This window comes from Equus asinus, chromosome 21 (assembly GCF_041296235.1).
Source record: "Equus asinus isolate D_3611 breed Donkey chromosome 21, EquAss-T2T_v2, whole genome shotgun sequence".
Lineage (NCBI taxonomy): Eukaryota > Metazoa > Chordata > Mammalia > Perissodactyla > Equidae > Equus > Equus asinus.
Genome location: NC_091810.1, coordinates 23,268,148 through 23,283,018, shown reverse-complemented (window position 1 = coordinate 23,283,018; position 14,871 = coordinate 23,268,148). Strand labels below are relative to the sequence as shown.

Sequence of the window (14,871 nt, the reverse complement as noted above, 5' to 3'; positions counted from 1 at the left end):
TGAGCTAATAACATCTGTGCCCATCTTCCTCCACTTTATACGTGGGTCACCACCACAGCATGGCTGACGAGTAGCGTAGATCTGCACTCAGGATCCGAACCTGCGAACCCAGGCAGCTGAAGCAGAGTGCGCCGAATTTAACCACTACGCCACGGGGCCTGCCCTACAAAGTCATTTCTTTAAAATAAAACACAATGGAGGGACACAGAAAAGGAACCCATGAGAGTGAAGCCTGATTTAGCAGATACCAGTTTATTCTATATTATGCATGATTCAAAGCATCTGATTTTCCACAGCCAACAAGATTTCCTACTTCCCTATTACAAAACACTGTATACCCTGAATATAGTTAATTCAAGGTTCTCATTCTTTTCTCCTACATCTAGAATTAAACAGGTTTCTCTGTTTAGCCCACATTTCACATTCACCAAAGGCTTTGGGGAAAGGGGAAAACTCGGCTTATAACTGTCCCCCTGAACCAAAGGCACTTAATGTTAAAAGATAAAGCACAGTAGAATCACCCCACAGACATTCCTGCGTGTTCAGATTGCTGAACTTGAGTGCACCATCACTGGCCCATGTGGGACTCATCATAACAATGTAAAAGACACTGATTTCCTTGAAAAAACAAAGTGCAGTATGAATATAAAGACTCATCACCAGCACCCCACTATCCTCTTCTGAAAATAATACACAAGAGAACTCTTATCTTACATGATTAGTATCACCCAAGGTTCACACATGGAAAAAAATAGCTAAAAAATAATCTGTCATAAATTCTCACTATGAAATCACGATAGAATCTGATATACTCATAGAATTTGGGAGTTGGAGTGAGCCTCAGACATCATGTTGTGCATCCCCTCACTCGATAGATGAGGTCACTGAGGCCCAGTAAGGTCAAGTGTGGGACCCCGGGATCTGACCCCGTGGCAGACCCCAGGCAGAAGGTAGGCCTCCTGCAGCCAAGCTCAGGGTTCCCTCCACGCCCCTTCCTCTTTAAAAGACTCTCAAAGTCAAACATGGCGATGATCTCCAGAGATGCACCACACAATAAAGCGCATATGCTGATGCAGGTCAGCGATTTGGTCTCACAAGGCAGTTCCTTTGGCCACTGGGCAGGTATGGAACCCACCTCGGGGTGGGAATTCACACGAGGTTGTTCAGCGTTCTGAGGGAAGCCGAGTGCAGGGTCGACACGACTTCTTCTTGGACTTGGGAAGGCTCTTCTTGGTTCTTAGCCCGAGGTGGGCAGGTGGTCGGCTGCACAGCGGAATCCCAGATTCGAAGCAGAGCTGTCAGGGGTGTTCTGGCTTCGAGCAGCACAGCGGTACCTATAGCAGTAGGACTGGGCAGAGAGAAAAAGAAAGGTCAGCGCTTTCAGACTCTCAGCTGAAGGCTCTACCCTGTCAGATGCATGTTGTACCCAGCACCAGCTGTAGAGAAGTTGCCTACCTGTAGACAGAGCTTTCCCCACTAACACCCCTCACACACACTAAGCATGCATGTCTTGAAAGGGCAGCACATTCAGAGTTCCCCACATGCTATGCAGTGTTTTACCCTATAAACATAGATATTTTACAAAGATGTTCGTGTCAGCATTACTTTTAACAGTAAAAAAAAAAAAAAGTAACAATCAATAGTTACATAAGTTATGGCATATCTATATGACAGACTAGTAAAAATCCATTAAAAATCATAAAACCATGGAAAATTATGTTTTGATGTAATATTTCATGACAGGAAATTCTCATGATAAAATGTTAAATGAAAAAGTCAAAATACAAAACTGTATATGTGGTATGATCTCAATCGAGATAATTAGGAACACCAACTAAAAAAGACTGGGAGAGTCACAGTGCACTACAATATGAACAGTTGTTATCCTCAAGCAATGGGGTTTCAACTTCACACAATAAGTACAATTAACTTTTATAATTTGAAAAGTTACTTTTACATTTAGAATAGTATTTGACATTAAACCAAGTAACAAAGGTAAATGGCAATCGAGCAAACAGTAACTAAGACCAACATTAATGTATTATTCAACATCCAGCAGACTGGCAAAAATTAATCAGCAAGCCTATAAACACCAAGAGTAGGAAAGGCAGTGGAAAACATTTTTTTAATACATTGCTTTTGGAGTGTAAATCATACTAACTCATAAAGATATACATTTGTGGGGGTGGGATTTGTTTTCTGTTTTACTTTATAGGAGCAGAGTAGAACCATGTGCACAAACACACACAGACATTGAGCACCCAGTACACCCCAGGCATGTGCCAGGCACCTCCACCTGTTATTTTATTTGATCATAACAGCCCAGAGAAATTGAATGAGTTACCCAAGATGACAAAGTTGTTGTTAAAGGAAGCAGAATTTGAACCCAGATCTAACTGGTGCGCTTGCCTCCATAGCAAGATTCTAGGCTCCTAGATGGAAAAGTATCACATCTCATGCCTCTTTCCCAGCCCCCCATACACTCGTCCTGCACGCACACACATACTTGCACAGATAAGAAAGCCTAACACATATCCCGGGCCACCTACTATGTATTCAGTGAATAACCACAGATTACTTAATTCAAATACTTCAAAAGCTTCCATATTCCAAAAATAGCCATGCATGGAACCCTTATGTCCTAGGACTGCTCTTTGATCCAAAATAACAGAGAATGAAAATAAACTAATTATCCTGTGTACCATGAGCATTAACTCTGAGTTGGCTGGTGAAACTCAAGTCCCTGCCAGCTGGTTAAAGAAACTGCACAGAGAATCATGTAGAATAACTTTGGAACTCATAAAAAAGAGAGAATTTGGTGGGAGGGGTAGGGGAATAGGTCAGCGCGAAAGAGGAGTTTTTTTCCCCTTAATTCTTATTATTCCCCTTTCTCTCACAAAAGTTGAATGTTTCTAATCTTCATAAAATTATCTCTAAAGCTAACACAAATTCTTGGGAGCACTTCCACTATAAAAAGAAAGACACAGTGCTTTGTCTTCTATAGATAATGAAACAATAGCAACCAATTTTCTCATTTTCCCTGTGGCCAGTGAGGAATACATCATATTACCAATGTTCAGGCAGGCAGAGGCAAGATGAATAAGAAATATGCCTGAACAAATAATTTTAAAAAATCAGTCACGTCTGCTACTCCCTGTGGTCAGCATGCAGTGGAAGCTCTAAAATGACTAGAGGGGACCATGCAGGAAGACGCAGTAGAAACCTTGTTCCATGCAGGGCCGATGCACTAGGCTGCTGGGAAGCAACAGTGCTTTGGTTACTCCACAAACCAAGCTCCTACGGAGAACCTAGGGCCCATGCTCCCAAGCATGTGTAGTGAATTCTACACTAGAGCAAGAGTTCAGTTTAGAGGGAGGCAGGCAGGCAGACAAGGACATCCTTGTCCACAACTGTCCCACAAGTGACGACAACAACAATCAAGCGTTTCCTGATTCCTACTGTGTACACCCAGAGAGGAAACCCGAGGCTAGGCATGGTCTTGTCTTGCTGGAGATCAGAGGCTGGTTGAGAAAACAATGATTTCACATCAAACAGCTACAAAACATGCTAGGGTTAAAACATTTTGAGGTTATGACTGATTCAGATAAGAACCCATCCCTTGTGGAGTGCCCGAGTCTTTAGGACCGCCTTTTGGAAGGCAGAACTTGGCTGGGTGGGATTTACATGATTCTGGCAGCAGTTCTCTGACTTGAATGCACATAAGAATAGCCTGGAGAGCTGTTTAATACATATTCCTAGGCCACACACCTAGAGGTTCTGATTCAGTGAGTCTGGCGTGGGGTCCAATATGCATTTCTAACAAGCTTCTCGGTGCTGTTCATGCTATGGGCCCATGGGCCACACTTTGAAAAGCACTGATTTATAGGATTCAAAAAAAAGGAAAGAAGGTATGTTACGTTGAGAAAACAATGACATCAGAGGCTTAAAAATGGAAAACTTCAGAAAGCTTAAGAGGATAGCAATACCATGCCTGATCATGTCAGAGCATGGTTTATTTATTCATTAAATACTTGAGAGCTTACAATATGCTAGGTGCTATTCTAGGCATGAGGGATACAACACGGAACAAGACAGACAAGGTACCTGTTATCAGGCAGCTTACATTCAACAGGGAGTAGTCAGACAATAAATAAACTGATAAATCCAAGATTGTTTCTAGTAGTGGTCAGCTTGGAAGAAAATAAAGGAGGACTGAGCGTGACTAAGTGACTACTGTAGATAGCGTGGCCTGGGAAGGCCTCTTGGGAGACGACACATGAGCTGAGTTGGCCAAAGATTTGGAGAACGAGAATTTCAGGCAAAAGAATGACTGGTACAAAGATGGTTAATGCCAAGAAGCAGGAAAGGTGGGTGGATAAACAGGATGAACTCACATTATAGGCTATCTTCTCAACAGAAAGAGGAATTTGGACTTGATTGATACAAATAGAAATTGTTACGAACAAACATTTTGCTAATTTGCTCAAAATCCAAGACTCATTAGCTATTTAACCTCAGGCAAAGCCTTTCTGAATCTGTTCCTTCATCAATAAAATGGGGCTATTAATGGAATAATGTCCAAATGCTTCACCTTATCTTTACATAAAAATAGCAAAGCAGTAGGGGCCAGCCAGTGGCATACTCCACTTCAGTGGCCCAGGGTTCAGATCTGGGCTCAGACCTACACACCACTCATCAAGCCATGCTGTGGCAGCATCCCACATACAAAATAGAGGAAGACAGGCATGGATGTTAGCTCAGGGACAATGTTCCTCAAGCAAAAAAGAGGAAGATTAGCAACAGATGTTAGCTCAGGGCTGATCTTCCTCACCAAGAAAAAAAAAAGTAAGGCACTAGACACGTGGAAGGCATTATAACTGTTACTTTATAATGATCATAACACTCTTAATTACAGAAACTAACTTTGCCTGTCTTATCTGACCTCTTTGGGTTAACCTGCTTCCTCACTAAAACAAAAGCATTAACCAGCTTCTCCACAGGTCTTAGAGATCTTGTGTTGGAAAGATGATAATATCCCTGCCAGCATCTGAATGTGGATATACATTTACTACATAAACGGGAAAGTTATTTGCTACATAAATGGGAAAGCTGAGGGATATCTCTGGAGATAAGGCATAGGACTGAGGTCTTTGTTGAATGGTGTATTTCTATATGCAACTTATCTCTCAAATTACATAACAAACTATTTTAAAATAAGTTGTTCATATGCCACAAAACACAGGTTGTAATAACTCAGACAAACTGTGCTTGCCTGGAGCAGTGTGTTCAGAAGGATTCTGAGGCTGTGACATAAGATAGTAGAAAAGAAATCCATGATATATAAGAGATTTTTACTATAGCTATATTTGAAGACATTGATACGTACAAAATAATTCCATTTTGGGAAGAAAAAATAAAAGTGCACCAAAAAGTTTGGTAGAATACTATCAACAGTTTTCTTTAGGAAGAAGAACAAATGATTTTTATTTTCATTTTTATGTTTATTATTTATTTTCTCATTTTTATGGAATGAAAATGTTTTGTTTGTATAACAAAAAAGCTTAAAATCAGTGACAACAAAAGAGCTAGTCCTTTATTAGATCATAGCAGTCCCTAAAACCTTTCACTAACCTAAATGACTATGAAGAACTAAACCCTAAAAGCAAGTCTCACTGCAAGTTGGTGTGGAGAGATTTGGACCATCATATGAGAAAAGTCAATTCACATCATCATTCCATTTCAAACGCATTCATTCACTTAGCAAACATTTATTAATAAGTAGTTCATTTTAAATTCCAAAATGGGCAACTAATGGAAAACGTAATTAAAGAGGTTAATGGCCTGATTATAAGTGCCCTCATTACTGTTTCTTTTGTTCTAACTCTACTTTTAGTACGAAAAATGGTTATTAATGATATTAGCTCTTTGAGTGGCTGAAATATGGGTCATTCTATTAATTAAGAACAGACGTAGGGAGAAGGGTCTGTTTTAGCCGTATTTCATCAAAAGGGCTAATTAAGGTGTGAAATTGATCTCAATATCTGTGTTAACAATGTGATCCTGGAGTCAGGAACAATCGATTTCAGAAAATGACTTACCAGCCTTGGGGCTTCAAAGTCAAGCAAAAAAGGAATATGGTTTTTATGACAGGAAGGTTTTTAGGGATAAAGAGAAGTTTTAAGGTAACTATAGTTGATTATGAACAAAATTATTATAGAAAATCACACAGCAGAACTCAGGTGTCTTGACTTCTCATCCATTGCTCTTGCCACTAACACTAGATCAACACCTTTTGCTAGCAATCCTGGTGTAAAATGGCAGGGGGGTGAGGATTTCCTCAATGTTGTTGGTTGAGCTAAAGACCCCAAGGGGACTAATCTAACAATATTCAGTAACAACTAATATTTCTTGGGTACTTACTATGTGAATGATCAGAACAAGTTCACATGTATTAATTCACTTAATCCTCCCAATAGTCCTATGAAGTAGGTATTATTAGTATCTGTATTGTTTAGATGAGGAAAAATTGAGGCACAAGGATGCTAATAGTGTGCCTAAGGTCACATGCCTTATAAATTGTGGATCCAGGATTACAGCCTTTTTTTTTTTTTTTTTTTTAAATATTTTTTATTTTTTCCTTTTTTCTCCCCAAAGCCCCCCGGTACATAGTTGTGTATTCTTCGTTGTGGGTTCCTCTAGTTGTGGCATGTGGGACGCTGCCTCGGCGTGGTCTGACGAGCAGTGCCATGTCCGCGCCCAGGATTCGAACCAACGGAACACTGGGCTGCCTGCAGCGGAGCGCGCGAACTTAACCACTCGGCCACGGGGCCAGCCCCGGATTACAGCCTTTTTAATCCCATTCCAGAGTCTGTGCTCCTAACCTGACGTCACGTTGCCTCATAGTTTCTCTTTCTATGCCATCATCTCCTTATTGAAGCTGTACTTTGTATGGACTTTCAAAAAGTTATGAATAATCATCAGTTTACTTTAGTCATGCAAAATGGCCCTGGCCCAAGGTCAAAAGTCTACCTTCTAAGCAAGGTGATTTTTTTCAAAATGAATTATAACATTATTCTTTCTTTCTTTTGATTGGTTTCCTTTACTGATTTTCACCTATGCCATAAGAATCATTTCCTGGATTCTGCCTATCTAGTTAGAAGTTCATTAGTTGGTCCCTTATTCAAAAGAGAAGAAGGGGAAAAATATCTAATTATAATAAAGATGAAGGTTAAGGATGATAGTGTTAGCAGCAAATGACTTTTACGGAGTCTTTACCATGAGCTAGACAGTGTACAAAGTGCTTATATATTTTGGTCCATTTATTCCTCAGAAGAACCTCAGAGCAGATGCAATTATGATGTGCATTTTACAAATGTGAAAACTGAGGCTTAGAAAGGTTAAGTAATTTGCCCAAGGTCATGTACTAGCAAGGAGCAGTTACAGAACTCCAACCCAGATCTAATTCCAGAGTCCACATCTTAATAATTTAGTTATAGTTGCCACTCTTAATCTTGTGGAAAGGATAAGCACTCTGAAAGTAACTCACAACCAACACTGTGCTATTTTTCTGACCTCAACAAAATAACTAGACTAATGTTAAAGACCTACATCATCTACAATTAACTTGACCAAGATCCTGGAGCTGCTGTTTTTTTCTGGGAAATCCTGTGTATTCCACTCAGTTTTGTCACTCTGCTATTATCTCTTCTAGAATATTCTATTACTCTGAGCCTGACTAAACCTAGTCAGGTAGACTAGGAATAAAGATGTGTAATATAAACTCTGGATCAACCACTAAAATTTTAAAACAGAAAGTTATAGGTAATAAACCAAAGAAGAAAAAATGGAGTAATAAAAAATACTTAATCCAAAAGAAGTCCAAAAAAGAGAGAAAAAGAAAGAAAGAACAGATGAGACAAAGAGAAAAACAAGTATCAAGATGACAAATTTAAACCCAACCATATCAATAATCACATTAAATCATGTTAAAAGCCAATAAAAAGCCAGAAATTATGCCAATAAATTCAACAACTCAGATGAAATGGATAAACTCTTTGAAAGACACAAACTCCCAGAGCTTAATCAAGAAAAAACACATAATCTTCACGGCCCTGCATCTATTAACGAAATTAAATTTATGGTTACAACTCTAGGCACCAAATAGTTTCCTTGGGGGAATTCTATCAAATATTTAAGAACTAATGCTAATTCTACACAAACCCTTCCATAAAATTCAAGATGAGTGGATATTTTCCAATTCAATCTATGAAGCCAGCGATACCCTGATAGCAAAACCAGACAAGAAAACAACAGATCAATATCCATCATGAACATAGACGCAAAAGTGCTCAACACTTTTAGCAAATCAAATCCAAAATATATAAAAAGGATTAAGTGGATGTATTCCAGGAATGCAAAGATTGTTTAATATTTGAAAATTAAAAATATTTGAAAATTAAAAATCAATGAGTGTAATTCACCATATTAACAGACAGAAAAAGGAAGACCATATAAACATCGCAATGGATGCAGAAAAAGCATCTGGCAAAATCCATACCCATTGTGGATAAAGCCTCTGAAAAAGCTAGGAATAGAAGGAAACTTCCTCAAGCTGATAAAGAGTATCTTTGGAAACACTACAGCTAATATCATACCTAATTTTGAAAAGTTGAGTGCTTATTCCCTAAGATTAAAAATGAGGTAAGAATGTTTGTTCTCACCACTCCTATTCACGACTACACTGGAGGTTCTACCAAATGCAATATAGCAAGAAAAATAAATGGCATCCAGATTAAAAAAATAATAAGCAAAATAGTCTATATTCACAGATGGATGACCACCCATGTAGAAAATCCAATAGAATCTACAAAAATATTACTAGAATAGATGAGTTTAACAAGGTTGCAGGATATAAGATAAATATACAAAAATCAACTGTACCATATAAATGTATTTATTAAAAACATCTATTATGTTAACAGATATTTTAAAAGAATAAACTAGGAAGCTTGTGAAAATACAGGTTAAAAATAAGCAAAAAGTATGAAATGTTATTAAAGTAGACACATCCATATGCATGGCATTGGGATGTTTTAGTGTTCGTGCTTAAAATAATTTTCACAACCTTCATTTTCACCGTTTACTCTTATGGAAAAAATCTTCTGGTCCTCAATTCTTACAGAGCAAATGAATTCCCAATTAAGAAAAGTATCATATGTAAGAGACATAACTGATGGCAATTATGGTTTCGAGATTCATCTGTTTTTCATGGAAGTCTGGTTCCCCAGCATGAGGATGCAGATATACTTGTAGTAACAGCTTGAATTAGAGAAACAATCTGGGACTAAAAACTGATATGTATATGAACATTTAAATATACTGGGGTGACCTGGGGCAATGTTTTTAACTTAATATTAAAAGTAGAATTTTAAAGATAAATTTGTGTACATCTTGTTATAAATGTAGGTGTAAAGCATAAAGTAAACTCAACTCCATGAAGCTCCACCTAAGTCAGTGGAGTGGATTAAACATTCTAAGACCTGCAGAAGACAAACACACTACAAATTCACACATATACGTAATCTAAAGAGATTCTCTTTAGGCCAGTGGTTTCTAAACTTTGCTGTATGTTATCATCACCTTAAGAGCTTTAAAATCCTGATGCCCAGGTCACACTCCAGAAAAATCAAATCAGAATGAGGCAAGTGGGGAAACAGGCATCAGTAGTTTTTATAGATCCCAGATGATTCTAATGTGCAATAAAGTTTGAGAACCACTGCTTTAGGGCAAAGTTTGACAATATCTCCATTATCAAATTAGTGACTTAATTTGGAGCCATTATAGGTCATTTTAAGTCTCTAACTGCCTGGATTGAATGAATTACCATGGGTGCTTCTTGCAATAACAATCTGCAAAATGCCATTTTTGTATAGTGATAGAAAGACAGAAGCTGAAGCGCTGGAGACACTAAAAGTATATGCTCTGAAGGAAAAAGGGAGAGTGGTGGTATTTGATTTCCAAATTCCTTATAATGTTTACTCATGGAACACTGAGTCACTCCGACTAACCAAGAACAGCCAGTTCTGATTCTGAAATCGTAGCCCAAAGAACAGAAACACTCTCTGAAATTGATGCTTATTTCACAAAGCGGATACTTATACCTACAACACTTGGGATGTTTCTATTAATGTTATAATTCTCCCTTAATCTCAACAGAGAACCCAGAAATTTACAGGAGTCTCAAATAAATTAAGGGTGTGCTTCCAGACTTACACGTTGGAAAAGTATATAGCCCGCCCTGGTTCACGGGACACAAAAGGTCTCTCAAAGGGGCCAGATTTGACAGATGGAATTTGGTTAACAATAGGTCATTCACAACCTCTACTTCTTGTGCCACTTTTCCTCATGCCCGTGCTCAAACTTCAGATGATTATCCTATTTTTTTTCTGGCTTTGATGGGGATAGGTATGTACTAGCAGAAGTAGATGGGACATTTTGGGGCTACTGTTTATAATGGATCCATAACACTGCTGTTAGAAGACAAAATCAGAGTTCAGTGACATGACTTACCTTATGGCACATGTAGGATCCACCTTTCTTCACCCGGTCTTTCCCAGAAGGGGGGCCTTTCTGTGGATGAAAAGAAGAGAACTCATTAGTCCAGAGAGTACAGGTGCTCTTCACACAGTAGGAGAGTCCATTTTAATCCAACCAGCTCTCTCGCATGGTTGCCTAAACTCTCCACATGCACTTCTGCCCCTGGGCCATGTACCTGCATCCATGCATCCTCCTGAATGCCCACCTCTCCAAATCCTACCCACCCTCTAGGGTCCAAGTCAAGTTCCCACTCTTCCATGAAATCTTCATGACTACCATAAGCAATCCCGCCTCTAAGCCCCTATAGCATTTCTTGCCTAGATGACTAATAAGCTGCTTGGCAGCATCTCTTAAATCACCTTCTCATGCTGATATGCAAATTTATCCTGTGTTATAATTGGCTTGCTCAACTAGACTGGCAAGCCTCCTTGAATTATGTTTTTATAATCCTAATGTGCAACACCTAAAAAACCCTTTGCTGACTGAATGAAGGAATTTCCTTTTCTGTTTTTAAAAATTTTTTTGTCAGGTTTATTGAGGCATAATTTACATACAGTAACCCTTTTAACCTTTTTAATTCTTTTTAAATGCACATTTCTGATGACTTTTGACAAATATATAGTCATGTAACCACTACCACAATCAAGATCTAGAATATAGTTTATCTTTTTCAAAAAGATTTATATAGTGCTTACTATGAACCAAGCATGGCTCTATGTACTTTGCAAATATTAACTCATGTAATCTCTGTAACAACTTCTGAAGTAGGTTAAGCAAGTGGCAGAACGAGGATTCACACCCAGGCAACCTGGCTCCTGAGTCCACTGTGTTCTCAGTTTAGAGACTAGGAGGGCAGGAAATTAGGCAGTGCCTAAAAGAAGGCAAGAAGGAAGAGTGGCTATCGCTGTAATGAGAACTGGAGCCAGAAACTGCAGCCAAGAGGTAAGACTATTTCTTCTAGGGAGGGCTCTGGACAAAGGTACAATGGAAATGAACCCCTTAAAGCTTTAGTCGCCAGAATAAGAGCTTCAACATCAGGTAAGTCATGCAAAGAGCATCTGAGAGGTACCAATAAACTCCCACAAACCAGAACGGCGTCAGGTAAGGCTGTGGGCGATTTTGTATTTCCTTTGTTATTCAGAAAAACAACCACACAGCTGTGCTCTTTGTTTACTGAAAACAAGAGAAGGTTGGACAATGCCCCTCCTATCTTAGTTTTCCCTTTTCTTGTCAACCACCTATTGTCAAGGGCCCAAACATAAATGGCAGAAGTTAAAAGAACCATATTTTCTCCAAGAATGGCTAACACACTGATTTGCAAGTGTCAACGATGTGGGCAGAAGTTCATGTTTTCTTCTAAGCTTTTCCAGGAAACTGTCACAGACCAAGCCACTGGCCATTCTTCATTCCCCTGCAGGGCCACAGTATTTCCATGGCCTTAAATGCTTAATGTTACACTAATAAACCTACTGATTATAAACGGGCAAGCTGTAAACGTGAAAAGCTACATGTAGAAATAACAACTAACAGCACAGCTTTCTTCCTAGGGATATCTGGAATCTGACAGACATTGTATCAGTACTTGTTGGGTGCATTTATTACTCTATAAAAGTAAGACAATCCCTAAGAATTCAATGAAGCAGAAGTGAAAGCACTGATAACTGTGTAGCTATCCCACACAATGGTTACTCTCCTACATTAAATTTTTTGCTTGGGAATTCTTGTATTACACTGCTTCTGGCAGTTCTCCATGTGCTATGTTACAATGTGCCAAAACAGTTAAATGCTGATTAAAGTCTCTCATAGTATCTGCTATCATGCAAGATTAAATTCTTTTGTCAAGTTAAATCTAAGAACAAGAAGGAGCTGATGTGCCAATGGGAAGGAGTAAGAACAAAATAGTTCCCTTTCATCACCATCTCCAATGAACTACGTCTGCAATTAATAAATATGACACTCATCAAAGTGACACAAGCACGAATGAGAGTCATCCATGCTGATAAGACCACAGCAGTTACTACAGTCCTCAATCTAGGTGACTGCTCAGCTGGTTCTTATAAATGAAACTATTTTTTTCTTGAAAACAACATGATGTGGGATTAGCTATAACTGTTTGAAATGCTTGCCAGTGTGCAAAAAAACAGAAAAATTACTAGGAGGGTGTAGTGGGTTGAATAGCGTCCTCCCAAAATTCATGTTCACTCAGAGTCACAGAATGTGACCTTATTTGGAAAGAGGGAATTTGCAGATTTGTGATTTTTGTAACTAGTTAAGATGAGGTCATACTGGATTATGGCGAGCCCTAAACCCAATGACTGGTGGCGAGGACAGAGAGACGCACACAGAGAAGGCCACGTGATGATGGAGGCAGAGACAGGAGTGATGCAGCTACAGGCCAAGGATCACCAAGGATTCCTGGGAGCTGGCAGAAGCTGGAAGAGGCAAGGAAAGATTCTCCCCTAGAGACTCTCGAGGGAGAATGGCCCTGCCCAAACCTTGATCTCAGACTTCTAGCCTCCGGAATTGTGAGAGAACACATTTCTGTTGTTTCAAGCCACCAAGTTTGCGGTAACTTATTATGGCAGCCCTAGGAAACTAATCCAAGGGAGAAATGTCTCCATTCTATTTGTTAAAGAAAGGATCGATGAGCAAAATTAATATTGCCTCTCATGATCAATTTGTCACTGCAGGTTAAAACAACTTAAGCAGCTACCATAAGCAGTGTCTGAATACCTCATCTTCCTGCCTACATATCTCACAAGAAAAGAGGCAAAAGTGCCCCATGACCTCAACCACCAGTACTCAAGAGTCTAAGTAAAACACATACAGGGAACATAGGGACTCTGCCCAGAAACAGGCAAGAAGCCACGTAAATTTTTTCTCCAAAGGTACCACCACTCCAAACTGCTCTACTCCAAGACACCAAAATACTAGCAGGTCTCTACTGCTTGGATGATTGCAAGGAACAGCAAATAACACAAGTTTCTAAATGACAGCCCCAATAATCTCAGCTGAAGTTCTCAAGAAGAGAGATAAAGATGAAATGCTATGAGTGTTACTGCAGGGAAATAGACCCTCATTTTAAATACCCTGGAAGGCATGAAAGTCCTAAACGATGAAGCAAATTTATAGTAGATGCCACAGAACCAAGCATCAGCAAGACTGGTTTGTTGAAGGGGGAATAAGCCTGCAGGAAGAGGGGTGACCAATCCGCTCAGGGCTGCCAGGACACTTCCACAGGAGCATCAACAATGGCACTCTGTGTGGTCAGGAGAGACACTTCCGTCTCCCTCCTTGCCATACCCAACACAATGACAAGGAAAGCACAAGAAGGGACAGAGAATATGACAAATTTTCATCAATCAGCAGAGAGTCAAAAGCACTACTTTTAAATATGTTATTTGATGCAATCCATAGTATGGAACACTAAGCAGCCATTAAAAAGAATAAAGCATGTTAAAAAAATATGAGGCACTTCTTTATGAGTATTGTACTATCACTTTCACTTAGAAAATAACACTGAATCCAGCATTTATTCAGATTTTCTGATACATTGTGTACCGATGGGGAGTTGGTTATCTGGAGGGAGCGTCTGCGCCTGGGGGTGCAGGAGGGTGCCATATGGCACAGAGCACGAGAAAAGCCACACGGCTGTTCCTTGCCCGCTGTGCACTCATCTATATCTTTTCATTTTCACTTTCATTTTCATTCAGTCCAATGTATTGCTTGATTTACCTTGGGACTTCCCTTGTGACTCATGGATGATTTAGAACTGTGTTGTTTAGTTTCCAAGTGTTTGGAGATTTTCCTATTTTATTTCTGTTATTGATTTCTAGTTTGATTCCATTGTGGTTAGAGAACACACTCTATTATGATACGATTTTTAAAAATTTGTTGAGGTTTATGTGATGGTTCAGGATATGGTCTATCTTGGTATATGTTCCATGAGGACTTAAAAAGAATGGATATTCTGCTGTTGTAGGGCAGAGTGTTCTAGAAGTGTCAATTAGATCCTGTTGGTTGATAGCATTGTTGAGTTCTTCTATATCCTTATTGATTTTCTACCCAACTATACTATCAATTCTTGAAGGAGACCTTAAAGTCTTCAACTACAATTGCAAATTGGTCTGTTTCTCCTTTCAGTTTTATTAGTTTTTGCTTCATATGTTTCAGTTCTATTCATTGGGGCATACACATTTAGTATTACCATGTCCTCTTGGTGGATTACTTTTATCATTAAAGAATGTCCTTCCCTGACTGGTAATTTTCTTTGCT

The 14,871-nt window shown here is 39.1% G+C and overlaps 1 protein-coding gene across 5 annotated transcripts in view; it reads right to left on the bottom strand.

Moving 5' to 3' along the window:
• Window positions 1-231: 231 nt before the first annotated feature.
• SUMF1 (sulfatase modifying factor 1) overlaps window positions 232-14,871 on the bottom strand; it is an 87,948-nt gene continuing 73,308 nt past the window's right edge. For all 5 annotated transcript variants that reach the window (XM_014868374.3, XM_044754251.2, XM_014868375.3 and 2 more), the window contains 2 exons: window positions 10,570-10,629; window positions 232-1,348 (listed from right to left, as the gene is read on the bottom strand). In XM_014868374.3, the coding sequence (XP_014723860.1) occupies window positions 1,238-1,348; window positions 10,570-10,629 (171 nt within the window). In that variant the 3' untranslated portion in view covers window positions 232-1,237. The remainder of the gene's footprint in view (window positions 1,349-10,569; window positions 10,630-14,871) is intronic.